This window comes from Desarmillaria tabescens (assembly GCF_030435595.1).
Source record: "Desarmillaria tabescens strain CCBAS 213 chromosome Unknown EV420scaffold_7, whole genome shotgun sequence".
Lineage (NCBI taxonomy): Eukaryota > Fungi > Basidiomycota > Agaricomycetes > Agaricales > Physalacriaceae > Desarmillaria > Desarmillaria tabescens.
Genome location: NW_026848306.1, coordinates 1,183,170 through 1,199,354, shown reverse-complemented (window position 1 = coordinate 1,199,354; position 16,185 = coordinate 1,183,170). Strand labels below are relative to the sequence as shown.

General features: G+C 52.0%; 2 protein-coding genes across 2 annotated transcripts; both read left to right on the top strand.

Moving 5' to 3' along the window:
- Nucleotides 1-12,564: 12,564 nt before the first annotated feature.
- Nucleotides 12,565-13,637, top strand: EV420DRAFT_1638761 (uncharacterized protein; the record flags this gene model as incomplete). Its single annotated transcript, XM_060476876.1, has 5 exons — nt 12,565-12,738; nt 12,789-12,905; nt 12,960-13,085; nt 13,134-13,201; nt 13,265-13,637. 5 exons carry the CDS (start codon nt 12,565-12,567, stop codon nt 13,635-13,637), a joined length of 858 nt encoding a protein of 285 aa, XP_060335156.1.
- A 725-nt stretch (nt 13,638-14,362) lies between these two features.
- On the top strand, nt 14,363-15,911 carry EV420DRAFT_1638760 (uncharacterized protein; the record flags this gene model as incomplete). Its single annotated transcript, XM_060476875.1, has 4 exons — nt 14,363-14,573; nt 14,620-15,171; nt 15,226-15,611; nt 15,666-15,911. 4 exons carry the CDS (start codon nt 14,363-14,365, stop codon nt 15,909-15,911), a joined length of 1,395 nt encoding a protein of 464 aa, XP_060335155.1.
- Between the last annotated feature and the right edge of the window lie 274 nt (nt 15,912-16,185).

Genomic DNA, 16,185 nt, shown 5'->3' with positions numbered 1-16,185 from the left:
AACCTGGAGTCCGGAAGGATCAGACCTTCCAAATCCCCTATGGCATCACCATTCTTTTTCATCAAAAAGAAGGATGGAAAGCTACGACCAGTACAGGACTATCGGAAGCTAAACGAGATGACCATTAAAAACCGATACCCCCTTCCCTTAATCGGGGAACTAATGGATCAACTCAAGGATGCCAAGTATTTCACGAAGCTAGACGTGAGGTGGGGATACAATAACGTATGAATCAAGCAGGGGGACGAGTGGAAGGCAGCATTCCAAACAAACCGAGGGCTATTCGAACCTATGGTGATGTTCTTTGGACTCACCAACTCGCCCGCCACCTTTCAGTGGATGATGAACGATGTTAGCCACTAACTCAAATCGACTTAGATCGTACTAAGGTCGCTACTCGCACTTCGGTAGACGACACTTTAGCAAGTCAAAGGCGACGTAAGTCGATGGGACAGATAGTCACAAAGGACGGAGTTCGATGTTAGGTAGAATAAACCTTAGCCGAAGCTGGGGTTTAGACCAGCTGAGGCTCTACTTAAATACAAATGGATACGCTAATAATAGTACCATGAGAAATGATCCGCTAGGATCGCATATGCGTAATCAGGCTGAGTAAAACGAAGAAAAATGAATAAACCGTAACATTACCCCCTCCCTAAGACTCGTTCGTCCCGAATGAGTCACTAGAACCTCCCCCATCGTATTCTGAAGATGAATGCCTTGATTCAGAGTAGAATGAATCACTATCATCGTCATCATCGTTGTCATCATCTTCATCCTTATCCCAATTCTCTGTGACCCTGTTGTAAGTGATCAACATCAGAGTCCTCGGAATCGAGATAGGCAGGCAAGAGTTCATCGAATGAAGACCTATCATCTAAGGCATTAAGCTCCTCGGAGTGTGCAGGCGCCGTACATTCAGATGAAGGGACAGTGATCACGTCGGTGACGCATGGGGTGTCTGGTTCATGATACTGGATCAGGAAGGTTCAAAGGTATTTTGTCGTCCCTCCCAACCGTTTTTTCCTTGTCGTTAACCGTCCACCAGACCTTTTGAAGTCAGGGTTTCATAGTTATTGACAAGGTCCTCCAGCGTTCGCCATTTCCGAACGTTTGACCCATGAGTTCTCCTCCATTGGGTATCCCTTCCATTTCACCAAGTATTCGGTAATGGTCCGGCGAGTTCGCCCCCTGCCGACGAGTCGGTCTCTTTCTCCCACTATTTCTTCAATTTCGTATTCTTCCTCGTCGTCGATAAGTTCTGGAGGTGGCCTCTCTGGGCGTTCTTGGTTCGAGAACTCGGGTTCGTGGTATGGAGTAAGTAGCGATTCATTGAAGCAGTTGTGGATTCGCCATTTTGTGGGAAGCTTCAGTTCGTAGGCAGATGCTCCTTTCTTGGCTATGACAGTGAATGGTCCTACCCATCTGTCCCCTAGTTTCTTGGTCAGGCGAGGAAGGTTTAGGTTGGTCGAATCCAGCCACACCTTCTCTCCGGGTCGATATTCCAAAGCCTTTCCCTTATGCTTATCGTGGGCCCGCTTCATCGATTCGGCTGCCCGCTCAAGTGACTCCTTTGCCTTTTCCTGGACCTCCTCGATTCCTTTCACCAATTGCGACGCAGCAGGAACTGCATCCGGGCATTGGATCGTTTTGATAACTTGCCCTGTCGTGCCCGAAGACGACTTTGTACGGAGAAAAGCCTGTCGCGGAGTGTTTTCGATTATTGTGAGTAAAGGCCGCTAAGGGCAGCCACTCGCTCCAGTCGTCCTGTCGATAGTTGACAAACATCTTGAGGTACTTCTCGATCTCCTGATTGACCCGTTCAGTTTGTCCGTCCGTCTGAGGGTGGAATGCGGTAGAGGGGTTTCCTGTGACTTGGATGAGGGCGTAGAACTCCTTCATGAACTTCGACACGAAGATTGCTCCCCTGTCCGAAATAACCTTCTCTGGCATTACCCCATACGGCACATAGATATGATCTCGGAGGATCTTGGTGAACCCGAGAGACGTGAGCTCTTTGGTGCAAGCAATTGGGATGATTGTCTTCGAGAATCGGTCGACGATGACTAGGATAGAGTTCGAACCCTTTGGAGTCCGGGAGTTTGGTTATCATGTCGACTGAGATGTGAGTCCATGGTCAGACTGGGATCTCGTTGGGGTGCAACGGAGCCTTTTTGGGTCGGCGATCAGCCTTGGTCCTTTGGCAAACCTCACATCCTTTTATGTAGGCCTCTACGTCCCTATGCATTCGCGGCCACCAGTAGTCCCGCAGAATCAATTCTTTGGTTTTTTCGATGCCAGGGTGTCCTGCTGGTGACATGATCATGCTTCAGGGCTATGATCTGTCCCCGTAGATCGTGGTCTACGGGTACATAGATCCGTCCGTCATACCATAGTAGATCCTGGTCCCGGGAGACGCCCTTCTCATGATTGAGGGAATTCACTATTCCTCTGTCCCAACGACGGGGATCGTGCAGTGGCTACCTTGATCCGCTCGTGTAGTTCCTCGGCCGTGGGCATGATCAATGCCCTGAAGTGCTCGGCCTTGAGGACCACCACAGTCTCAGTTGTCCTCCTTCCCTTGGTCATGATCCTGCCCTTCAGGATAAGAGATCGGCTTTACGGTTTTGAGTCCCCGGGCTTGTGGTGTAGGGTAAACTGGTATTCCGCCAGCTCGGTAACCCACCGAGCTTGTCGTCGGTTGAGCTTTTGAGGTTTGCGGAAGTACTGCAGGTTGGAGTGATCCGTCCAGATCTCAAAATCTTCCTTAGCTCCCATGAGATATTGACGCCACTCTTCGAGAGCGATCATGATGGCCAGGAGTTCCTTGTCGTAGATTTCATAGTTGCGTTCCGTGACCGAGAGGGCCTTGGAGAGGAAAGCGACCGGTCGCCACTTGTCATCTTGCCATTGGGAGAGTACGGCTCCTATCGCACCCTCACTCGAGTCTGCCTCTACTCGAAACCGTCCCTGATCCAGAGGGATAGCCAACACCACATCTTCTCGGAACAGCTCCTTGATCTTCTCGAATGCTTGTTGTTGCGGCTCCCCCCATTTCCACTCTTGCTTTCCAGTAAGGGACATGAGGGGCTTGACGTGTTTGCTATAGTCGCGAATGAACCTGTCGGTAGAAGTTGCAGAATCCAAGGAAGGACTGTAACTCTTGCTTTCGTCGGGGAACGGGCCATTCGAGTAGACCGGCGATTTTCACCGGATCCATGCGAATCTTTCCCTCGCTAATGATCACCCCTAGGTACTCGGTCTCTTCCACCTCGAATTCGCATTTCTCCGCCTTGAGAAACAACTTGTTTTCACGGAGAATTTGCAGTACCCTGCGCACTATTCGTCGATGTTCCGCCTTGGTCTTTGAGGCGATGAGGATGTCATCCAGGTATACCAACACTTCCCCGGCGGCGATGAGGTCTTTGAAAATATCGTTCATCATCCATTGGAACGTGGCGGGAGAGTTGGTAAGCCCAAAGAACATTACCAGGGGCTCGTAGAGCCCGCGGTTGGTTCGGAAAGCCACCTTCCACTCATCTCCTTGCTTGATCCTCACGTTGTTGTAACCCCAGCATACATCCAACTTGGTGAAGTATTTGGCCTTCTTCAGCCGGTCCATCAACTCTCTGATAAGCGGTAACGGATAACGATTCTTGATAGTCATCTCGTTTAGCTTTCGGTAGTCCTGGACTGGGCGCAGTTTGCCGTCTTTCTTCTTTACAAAGAAGAATGGCAAAGCCATGGGAGACTTCGAAGGCTGAATTCGGCCGGTAGACAAGTTCTCGTCTAGGAATTTGTCTAGCTCCTCCTGCTCGGCGTGGTTGAGAGGGTAGACCTTACAGTCTAAGTTGGCGTTAGCAGTTGGGGATTAATTCAATGGCGTGATCCCAGGGTTTGCGAGGGGGTAACTCGTCGAAGTTTTCTTTATCAAAGATATCCTTGAACTCCCGGTATTCCTCAGGTACGATTTCTTCAAACGATTTGGCAGTCTTTTTGGCATTTGCTTGGGCTGCCAGTTCGTTTGCTCTGGTCCCCATGGCTCGCACATGAAAGGCTTCTTCAAAATCTATCACCAAGATGGTATCCCCCTCTTCGTATTTGTCCCATCGTGCCGAAGGGTCGGTGTCAGGGAGAGAGAAGGGGATTTTCCTACACGCACATCGGGCCAGGGTAACTGCTCCGGTGTCCCAGTCGATGAGCGGGTTATGACGTTGTAACCAGTCATGTCCCAGGAATAAGGGAGTGGAGCCTAGATCGACTACCGCTAGTTCGATCCGTTCCACGTGATCCCCTATATGCAGCCGCACTTCGGCATATTCGGTAATGTCCCCTCCTTTGTTGCGAGTGCCGTCGGCATTATAAACCGGAACAGGTCAGGCCGCCTTTTTTAGATTGAGATTATGGGTCTGGGCCCAGGCACGGTCGATTGAACTACCGGTGGCCCCAGCTATCCACCAGGGCGTTCACGACGTGGGTTTCCCTCGTGTCCAGGGTTTCTAATTGCACTTTTATTGAGACGTTCCGCCCCTTCCTGCCCCGTATATACATTGGGGGTTTCTGTAAATCCTCCATCCACTGCCATCTTTCTCGAGCTTGACCAGCCGTCTCTGTCTGTTCCTCCAGCTGGTAACATAGTTGCTCGGTAACCTCCCCCCTTTGTCGAGGATGTACCCAACCGTTGAGTACTGCACGGGCGGCGGCATCCCCTTGAGCGATTTGCAAGGCCCGTCGCGTCCACAAGATGCCATGGGGCTCGTAATACATTTCCGCGATGACCTTCTTATCGTTAGGGGTCACGGTGAGAGACACTGCGGGAGAAGGGGCCCGCTTAGGGGGCACGACCGGAATGTCGGACCGTAAGTGGGCTTCTTCATCTTCTACTTCTTCTAGCGAAACGGAAGGGTTCTTGCTTCAAGGCGGCATTTGGTCACCGGGCCGAAGAGGGCCCCTCAGCGGCACTTGGGCGCCTTCCATCGAAGTGGTGGAGGAGGGCTCTCTGCCCTGTGTTCGGCCCTGGCCACGGGCGCTTGTGCGCGGCGTTGTAACCTCCACTGCCGATCCTGGCTTACCGCTCTTCCTGGACCCGGCGGTACTTCAGGTAACCCTTCGCGGGGGCACACATATTGGCTCCTTCGAAAGGTCCTCACTGTTTGCCGATGTAAGGGCTACTGGGTGAGGGTGGTCGTCCGAATTCGTCGCCTCAGCTGCTTTTCCGACGCTTCCCGCTGGAACAGACGGCCCCACAAACGGGTACGCAGGCCCAGCGGGCTGGATTGTCGACCTTTCTCCCTCTCCGGGGTGACCTCCCCACGTCTGGGGTGCAGTCGGGACTCGACTTAGGGGGCTCTGCCCTCGAGGGGCTTTCCCTGTGCGGTGAGCCGGGGGTTCCTGAGCTCGGACGGCCCCTAGGGGTTCAGTACTGAGTGCAGACTGCGCGGAGTGGCGGGAATCCCCTCCTACGCCGTCGGGGTTTTGCAATTCTTCTTCCTTAGTTTCTTCGACTGGTAACGCGGCGAAAAAGTTGATATATTGTTCAAACAGAGTACCTACATACGTAGTATAAGTCCGACTAGAAGTACATGAGTGCGCACCACAAGAAACTAAGTCCTTTGCCGACGCCGTCGAATTGCTTATTTCGACGCCGGCTCGTCTTTTGACGACTTGTCCTCCTTCACTTCCTCGACCTTCGTGTCCTTTCCTAATTCTTCTTTCTCGGCGTCAGCGAGTAGTTGTCGAAGTCGGGCGACGTTGGGTTTCTTGCGAGGTGGGAGTTTGACTGGGAGCCACTTCGACTTGTCGTCGGGGCATTTATGCTTCGGGCTCCACCCCGTATTCCCACACTTGAAGCACCGTTTGTCGGACCGCAGCTTATCGATCTCCATCGGCTGACCTACCCCGCCATACATCGTTCCAGTGGCGTCCTTCTTATTGCCACCAGAACCTTGTCCCTTCGATTGATTTTGATTGCCTCGACCCGAACCGCTTGGGTTCGGGGAGGTCTTACTGGCGAGGCCCTGGGCCACATCGTATCGATAATTGGCATCGATCCGTAGGACTCGCGCCTTCCACTGTGCGTAGGTTGTGGGGCGCTCGTTGTCCCCATGCATAACCGTCTTTCGCACTGTTGGCCTGATCGCCGCTTCTATTGCTTCAAACATCTGCTTCTCATCACCAAACTCTCCGCACTTGTGGGCCAATCGTTCGAATTTGGCGAAGAATTCCACCGTGGTCTTGAACTCCGATTGTCGGACCTTCTTCCACTCCGCCTTCCAGATGGCGAGTTCAGCCACTTCTCGGAATTCCACTGTGATGTCGTTCGAGAACTCCGCCCACGTTGGGAATCTCCAATGCCCTTGGTTGTCTCGGTAGCGATAGTACTGGTCACCCCACCAGTCCTTGGCCTTTTCCCGTAGATAGCCCTGCGCTGAAGGTTATTCGATAGGGATTCTGGCCCTGGTCATTCATCGTGAAGTGCAGCGGGAACACCTGGAAATACATTTCACAGTGATGGAGGAACCGATTAATATCCGTGGATTCCCCAGTGAAATACTCCGGCTGCGTGATGAGTTTGGGCTTTACGTCGCTCCACGGGTTACCGTCCTTCCCGGTGGCCAGCGTCCACGGAGGTATCAGGGTCCTGGGGGCGAAGGCGCTCTAGGGGGAACTTGAGGGTTGGGCGGTCGCGGTAGCGATCGCAGTCGGTAATTTTCCCCCGGCGGAGGATAGTCGCCTGGGTAGGCTGGTCGGCGCGGCGTTTGGACCGGCGGTAGGGGCGGGACCGTGGACTGCTTTCCCTTGTCCGAAGGCCCCGCACCGGGGTCGTCCATGTCGTCGTCATTGGGCCCTGCCCCTGCCCAGAACATCTCGGTTTCAAGGGGGTTAGGCATCAGGCTGAGGCCGACGATAGGGTTCGCACCCGGGTTGCGGCATCTCAGGGATTCACCACATTCCACACCAGGGACGCTCGGTGCCAAGTCTCCACTTCAAGGATGTTTTTCATGAGGTAGATGTCCCCCATGTTCTTTGCATGCTGTGATAATCTTCTCCTGCTTCCGTAAACATCCACTGCGGGTCCTTCTCCATGTCTTCCATAATGATTTCGTACAACCCGTGCCAGGGGAGAAGGTTGAAGATGGCAGGGCCATGGGATGGGCCCTTTAAGAAGGACCTGCCTCACCACCGCCATTACCGTCGGCTCGAGGGCCTCGCTTGGAGGTCGACTCGGCATCCTTGGCCTCCTTCCTCTCTCGGGCGAGGCGGTCAAGCTCTTTATTCCTTCTCCACCTGCCGATGTCCGAGTCCTCGTCGGTGATCTCGGCCTGGTAGGAGTTCCAGGCTCTCCTTCTTGCCTCGAGGTCGGTGCCCGCTCTTCGGACTGCTCCTGAGTATCGGACGGCGGCTGCTCGAATTCAGTTCCTCGACCTCGGTGTTGGTGGCATCGGGCTCGAGGGGTAGGTCCCACCACCCTCCAGGCCCTTGGAGCGCGTCCTCCTCAGCTCAGCCGGATGCGTGCATCGTGCGCTCGGCCTCGCTCCATTCGGGCCTCGACTTCTGGGGCGAGCCGGGCATCTCGAGAGAGTCCGAGGGACTCGACATACGTGTGATAGAGGAGGGGCCATGGACGCTGAGAGGCCGGTACGGGAGTGGCGAAGGCTCTCGCCGCGACGGATGGTTCCCAGTTGGAGACTCCGGCGAGTCGCTCGGAAGAGGTAATTGCTCCAAGTTCTTCGGAGTCGTAATCTGGGAACTCGCTCCAAAGCTCCCCACTCGTCGGCTCGTCCGAGGGGACGGCGGTAGGGAGCGTTGGGGTCTCGGACCCTTCAGAGACCTGGTCGGGCTCTCTTCTGGGCGCGACTCCGGCCACAGCAGCTTCTTCCCGGTCGGCGTAGACCCAGCTGGTCAGTGGGGTGCCAGGCAACTGGCTCTCCCCTATTGGTCGGCCAGGACCTTGGAAGAGACTGTGAGTCAGCTGCACGGGTGGTAGCCGCGGAGGCTCCGAGGCCAAGCTCTCCGGCATCACTGTCGTAGTCATCCTCCTGGGCGACCCGGTACCTCCTACTCTCACTCTTCCAGACTGCGTCTGTCCAACGCGTTCCTGACCTTCCGCTGAAGTTGTCTCCGGTATCGGTTGCATCTTCCTCCTCATCCGGATAGAGCTCACTGAGGAGGTCTTCGAGTCTGACTCTTTCAAGCTCTGTGAGCTCATTGCCTTCATACTCAGTGTCAATGCTTTCTTCACGTGGCTCCAGATGCCTGGTGCCTTGTCTTCTGGCTCCGTCGGCACTTGACTCGCCTTCGACTGGAGCGACGTCGAAGAGGCCTGGTAGGGGCGAGTCTCCTCAGGTTGAGGAGTACCCCCTGGGTATCGGTGATGTCGACGGAAGCGTCGGACTCAGGTGGCGCTTCTGTAGGATCCGGTGCTCGATCCTGAGGATCCCGAGCTGGATTGCGATGATGTGTAGAGGGACCTTCCAGGTCCTCTGGGTGTGATGGGTCGGCCATCGTGAAGAATTTGCTGCGAGGCCTCGGGGATGAAGATTACTTGTGGTGGGTAGGCCGGGGTTGCCGGCACGTAGTGGAACGGGAGTTGGGCTCGTACCCGCCTCTGCTGGCGACAGCAACGGTTGATCTGGTACAAGGAGATGGATAAGAAAAAGAGAATAAAAATTGCGGAGATGGCGGGAATGGCGTCTGCAAAGGGCATCCGTGCGTGGGCTTATTTTTGAGTTAACCCGGCGACTATGACAGCCCATGCAGCAGTCAGGGCGATTATGGTTAATGTGGTGAGAGTTGCGATAATCAAACTGAGGTCAGTGTCGTAGTTGACACCAGTCATCAATTCGGTATCGGTATCAAAGGAAGGGTCAGTCAGTGTCAGCAGCAGGACCGCTAACAGTGATGCTGACTTTAGGGCGATCGGGATTAGTTTCGTCTTGTCCTTAGACGAGGCGGGGGTATAATCCATACAAAGCGGCTAGCAGGCCTGCCAACAGCAATGCGGAAATCCCGAGTTCGATAAGGACGAAGGTGAAGAATACAGTCGTTAAGACTGCAAGGAATGGGTCGTAAAGAAGGAAGTGGACTGATCCAGGCGAGTACTATAAGTCGGAGCAGTAGGTCGAAGGGGACTACCCAAAGGACTACTGCGACGAAAAAGTGTATCGGCTGAATGGTGAAGACGTATGTGTTGGGCAGCGCGACGCTGAGCAACGTAGGACGAGCTTCGGCTAAATGTTAGCCACTAACTCAAATCGACTTAGATCGTACTAAGGTCGCTACTCGCACTTCGGTAGACGACACTTTAGCAAGTCAAAGGCGACGTAAGTCGATGGGACAGATAGTCACGAAGGACGGAGTTCGATGTTAGGTAGAATAAACCTTAGCCGAAGCTGGGGTTTAGACCAGCTGAGGCTCTACTTAAATACAAATGGATACGCTAATAATAGTACCATGAGAAATGATCTGCTAGGATCGCATATGCGTAATCAGGCTGAGTAAAACGAAGAAAAATGAATAAACCGTAACAAACGACTTGTTTAAGGAACAGATCGCACAAGGAGATGTTACCATATACCTGGACGAACATCTTAATCTGCACCAAGGACAAGGAAAGGCATCGTACAGTCGTACGAGAAGTCCTAGCCATCCTCCGCGCCAACAACCTTTTCCTAAAAGCGGAGAAATGCGAATTCGAGGTGCTAGAAACCGAGTACCTCGGAGTAATTATTAGCCAAGGATCAATCTGAATGGACCCTGTAAAAGTTAAAGGAATCACAGAGTGGCCCCAACCCACCAAGAAACGGGAGCTACAATCATTCCTAGGATTCACCAACTTTTACTGAAGGTTCATCTGTGACTACAGCAAACACATGAGGCCCTTAACACAACTCACCGGAAAGGCGGAATGGACATGGGGAGCCCAACAGGAAAACGCGTTCCAAGAGATCAAAAGGAAGCTGGCGGAGGAAGTGGTATTAGCAATACCCACCCGAACGGGAAAATACCGCATAGAAGCAGATGCGAGTGAGGGAGCGATAGGAGCAGTATTATCCCAAGAACAGGAAGGAAAATGGAGACCAGTAGCATTCCTGTCCAAAGCCCTGACAGTCACGGAGCGAAACTACGAAATCTACGACAAAGAGCTTTTGGCCATCATGCTCGCCCTAGAAGACTGGAGACACTACCTCATGGGAGCCTACCAAGACTTCGAAGTGTGGACGGATCACTAAAATTTACAGTACTTCCGAAAGCCCCAAAAGCTCAATCGTCGCCAAGCTAGATGGGTGACAGAGTTAGCGGAATATCATTTCACGCTACACCACAAACCAGGGACAGCAAACAAGAAGGCAGACTTACTGTCCCGAAGAGCGGACCACGACCAAGGAGGAAACGACAATGACGAGATGGTTGTCCTTAAACCAGAAATGTTCCGGGCCCTCATCATGCCTGAGGAGGAGGAAATACACAAGAAGATACGAATGGCATTGTGAGACGTAACCAGGTGGGACAAAGGAATAGAAGCGTCCCTTCACCATCCCAGAGGAATCACCCAGAAAGAAGGCCTGATGTACTATGACGAGCAACTGTATGTTCCCCGAGACACTAAACTACGAGGGGAACTCATCGCCATTCACCATGATCACATCACGGCCAGACATCCGGGAGTCGAAAAAACCAAAGAGCTCGTCCAACGCAACTATTGGTGGCCCAAGTTGAAACAAGATGTGGAAAGATACGTAAAGGGATGCAAGGCTTGTCAAAGAACCAAAACAAGCACTCAAAGGAAAAGAGCGCCCCTCCATCCACACACCATGCCGACACGACCATGGGAACATATCACCGTAGACATGATCAGCAAACTACCCGATTCCAATGGCTACAACGCAATCCTCATGATTGTAGACCGATTCTCAAAGGAGGTTATTCCCGTCCCATGCTCCACCAAACTAACCTCTGCGGGGTGGGCCAAAATCCTCAGAGACCATGTGTGGGCGAAGCACGGAATGCCACAAAAAGTGATCTCAGACAGAGGGCCCCAATTTGTGTCCAAATTCATGAAGGAACTATACGAAATGCTGCACATACAAGGAAACCCATCCACGGCATATCATCCACAAACTGATGGACAGATGGAGAGGGCGAATCAAGAGATCGAGAAGTACCTTCACATCTTTATCAATCATCAACAAAATGATTGGAGCGAATGGTTACCGCTCGCAGCCTTCCAACATAACAATTGGAAGCACTCCACCACAGGGTATTCTCCTTTTGAAATCAATCATGGGCAAAAACCTCATCTCGCACTGCTCACAATAAAGGAAGGAACAAATCCAGCAGCCAGGGACTTTGTGGCAGACATAAAAGTACACGAACAGACCGCCAAAGCTTTAGAAAAGGCGGCCGAGACCATGAAACGACAGTACGACAAACACCAATGACCGGCAGTGGAATACCAACCAGGGGACAAGGTATGGTTGGACTCCACCAATTTACATCTCCCTCGACCAATGAAGAAGCTGGGAGACAAACTGAGTCAGGACTGTTCGAAGTACTGTCCAAACACAGCGCTTCGGCGTACAAACTGCGCCTTCCCTCTTCATTGAAAATCCACGACCGTTTCAATGAAAACCTTCTCACCCCTTATCACCCGCCGGAGTTCCCAATCCAAGTACAGCCCTTAGCTCCTGCCACCGGACCTTGTAGACGGACAAGAACAGTATGAAGTGGAAGAAATCAGTAGACCGAAGAGAGCGCATGGTAAGAAGAGGAAGACGGCGGCACACGAAGATGGAATACCTTATTAAGTGGAAAGGTTACCCACGTGAAGAGAACTCCTGGGTTGACGAACAGGAATTGGACAATGCAAGAGAGGCGATCGAAGACTTTGAACAAGTCTCGTTCATAACACGACCACCTGCAGAATGGTGGGAAGGCAGCGACGAATCAGCCTCATGGTCAGAAACTGATTCTGTAACCGAATCAGAAGTCGACCATCCATTGGTACAGGCCATACAAGAATACCTGATAAAGCCAAATGCACCGTCTCTAGTGGGAGCCTACCTTCCCAAATCAAATCCACTTGTAGTCGGGACGACTGCCTTAACAGGGGGGTAATATTACGATTTCGTGCTCTATCTTATCTTATTGGCTTCCTCGTAATCTCGCTATGCTAATTCTCCGGACTTGATCGCATTCACCCATGAGGGTCCCATATGTATAACGCACCGTTGCAGACACTTGTAGTATATTTAGCACAACCCAAACTGTATTTAAGCAGCTCGACTGCAGGTCTTAAACCTCAGTCTTGAACTAAAGTTTATTCACCCGATAACTTAGTCTGAACTCACTCTCGCTCAACTAAGCGATTGCTCCCTTAACGCAAACCTGCGGACAACATAAAGTGCCTGACCGAAGTGCGAGTCACGCTTAGTTGTTTGATCTTGTTTGTGAAATCGGTCGCTAACAGTAACCAACATAGATGAACATTCTGCCCTGGCTTCTCATAGAAAGGAAGTACTTCTGCGGCTTCTCTTCTTTGGGCTCTTTTGCGTGCTTTTTTTCATGCGAACTCTCGCTGCCACCAGCTTAGCTCTTGCCCCCACCTCGTGCACAACTATGGATAATGAATACAATGACCCAACACCTAGCAAAGGCTCTGCTAGCCACAACGACATACAGACGCATTCTTCAATCGCTCTGCGCCTCATAGCCGACGAGGTAGAGCAAATGCAATGGGTAGGTCATTGGTGAACAGGACAAAGGCTTGTTGTGAAGCGTCTTCACAGAACGTGATCTATGCAGAGCACCAGCGGGCTGTTGCACTTGGGGATCTCGAACACGCTCGTAGACACCTCCTCGTAGTGCGGGATGATGCTTTGACCTGGCAAGCCCTCCAACGCACTGTAAGTTCCTTTCCATGCGATGATAACGAACACTCACTGGCAGCCTGAGACCAGATGTACCTCAGAGGTCAAGCAGAGATTGATGACCTCAAGGAGGAGATCGAAGCACTACAACAGGAAAGTTTACTTCCCGGCGCTGTACACAAGCAGAACTTGACGGCTCGAAGCATTCAAAGAGTTGTAAGGTTGGGTTTTGCTTGGCGACAAGGATTTCACACCCTCTCACAGAAACGAAACCATGCTTTAGAGTGCCTTCTTTGCTCTATGTGTACCTTGCCGATCACAGATGCTTCCCTGTGAGTGATATCCCGTTACCTCTCTTAGAGGTTTATATCTTGAATGCGATTGGGCCCCCACAGACTCTCGTGTGGTCACACCTTCCACACCCCCTGCCTGAAGGAATGGTTTCACACATTGACCACCCGTTTCATGGAAGGCGCTGAGCCTGAAGAGGGACGGACCAGTCCCAAATTGACATGCATGAATTGCAATAAGGAAGTCCTTGCCATTCTCATTCGCAACTACCTGGTTGAGAGCGCTGCCAGTGGCTTGCCAGATGCTCTCGACGTCGACCACAGCAATTGGTCGTCCCAATGGCACCACTGGTGGCTGTCAGGTCCCGAGGTCAGAGGCGACACGGTCACATCTGACGACGGTTTGCCCAACACTTTCGATGCTGAAATGAATGGGGGGCCGGGACCGGAAGAGAGCTCAACAGCGATGGAAATGTAATGGCGCGGTGATTGGAGCGATGGTGGGCTAACCCACCTGAGCGAGGTAAGAGTCCCAGCTCAATAGTGGTCATACAGAACTTAGAAAACTCATTCTAGATATTCCAACCAAGACTTACTAACAATTTTATGGCTCCTGGATGTAAATACAATAGCAAAAAGCCTGTAGTACAAGAGAGTCACGAATGCTCAAGAAAATGGTGATTATCGATGTCAGTGAACACATCGCAAGGGACTGGCCGTTGAGCAGGCATTTCAGCATTCTGGAAAAGCATGTCTGAGCTGGAGGCCGACCAGCGGCATGGACAGACAGGCAACCCGGGGCTACTGGGGGAGTCTCACGGAGTTTGAATTATAGTCAAGCGGAGATGTCTAACGTGTGTCAGCATCGTCCGTTGGACACTTGTCTTCTAAATCTAGCACACTAGGCACGCCTATCTCATGGCCAAGGAAACTGATGATTTCAACACACTTGAATCCCAACGCGAGCGGCTATTGCACAAAAGCTTGCCAGGTGATGGTGGGTACAATTGGATCCTGGGAACTCAGACATATATATTTATCAGGCGATACAGCTTTGCGAGCTTGGGACGGCCTCTGTGGTGCTGTTTACCATGAACTTGAAGATCTCCTCATCACAACACCAAATGTACCGCAGATTTGGGCCCCACCTTTGGGTGCGAAACAGGGTTGTGGTGATGCACGAAGACTATCGCTATGGTGACGATGACCCATGCTGCTGGCCTCAACCGTATATCGCTCGTCGCCCCCACCTCACCTGTATTCGAAAAGCTCTGGCAGACTCCCACGATGCAGTCTCAACAACCACTGTACTCCCTACCACATCGTGGCGATTTCGAGGAATGCGACGTTTTGTGCATGATCCAAGGTCCTGGTCTCTGGTGCAGGACACAGTACCAAGCATTCCAGCAGGCATGTGAGCTTGTCATACAAAGGTCGCTGACTGTGTCGAGTAAAAGAAGATGAGGATGTCAAGCACCTACGCAGCCTTCTGCAAATGTTCTTGCAGCACTTACAGTCTCTCCCTCTCACGTTTGAACGACTGCATCTCTGTGTGGCAGAGACACAATGGGTTGCTCTCAAATTGCAAGCATACATGGATTACTATATGATCTTCATGCTGCGCATATCCTCTCCCACTCTGACAATTTGGAAAGTGCATTCCGACCTCGTTGGCGCTTTCACTACCAGTACCCTCACTGCTCAGGAATTCCACAAAGCAGGGATTCCAGTTTGGTTGCTACGATCCGTGTTGGTGATTCCATTTACACGAATCGATCAGGTAGTTGATGTGTTCCTGCGCGAGGAGCACGTCAATCTTCACCCTTGCCCCCTCCACCTGCGCAAGGTATATGTTGGGGCTGCATCCAATGAGCTGAAATACCAGGCCATAGACACCTTCACACAGAGTCATTTCTCCAGCCCGAATCCTTTTTTTTGGACCCCAGGAGTACACACAAGTGTGCCAGCAGTGCCCAACGCCAGCAGGACATCCTCGGAGAGATATAAGCCATGTGAGTTTGGCTAGCCCATGTCGTTGTGCTTGTACTGAAGAACCTATCCCTTAGATGAGCACCAGAGGGGACACAGGCGCAAGAAGGATCGCCCCGCAAATTGCTCACCTTGTGAAGGTGCGGCGATCCTCGAACATCGCCTCTTGCTGCCTCTGCATGTAGCCTGGTGCCAGGGACTGATGGCAGCGAACACGGCACCTGAACGTTCCCAGGTCCCCGCCGCAGGCTATGCGTTTCCTCGACTAGAACTCTTCGTGACTGTGCAAAGTGTGGAGAAACTTCAGACTTTGTTGTCTGGCTGGTTACGTCTACAATCTGGAGTTTTTGCTCTCCTCACACCGCCATTCAATCCCCCTTTGCTCCCTCATCAAACCTGGTGCACCGTTCTGCAGTTTGACTGGCTGCTGGAAAGTTCCAACATCCCAGCGGATAGTGCTGCCGTGAATGATCGTGAAGCCAAACGCCATGAACACGTGTGTCCATGTTTTTAACAGGTTGTGAGGAGGAGATTAGTATTGCTACCCCGAGCTGTCAGAACCCTACTTGGGCAGGCAAATGCAGTTCGGGACCTAGACGACAACGACATCCAAGCGATACTATGGGAACTGTCGGAGGTTGGCTTTCGCATTGAAATGATGTCTTTGGATGCTCGCTTGCATGCAGGATCTATTACGATTTCGCGCTCTATCTTATCTTATTGGCTTCCTCATAATCTCACTATGCTAATTCTCCGGACTTGATTGCATTCACCCATGAGGGTCCCGTATGTATAACGCACCGTTGCAGACACTTGTAGTATATTTAGCACGACCCAAACTGTATTTAAGCAGCTCGACTGCAGGTCTTAAACCTCAGTCTTGAACTAAAGTTTATTCACCCGATAACTTAGTCTGAACTCACTCTCGCTCAACTAAGCGATAGCTCCCTTAACACAAACCTGCGGACAACATACAACGCCTGACCGAAGTGCGAGTCATGCTGAGTTGTTTGATCTTGTTTGTGGAATCGGTCGCT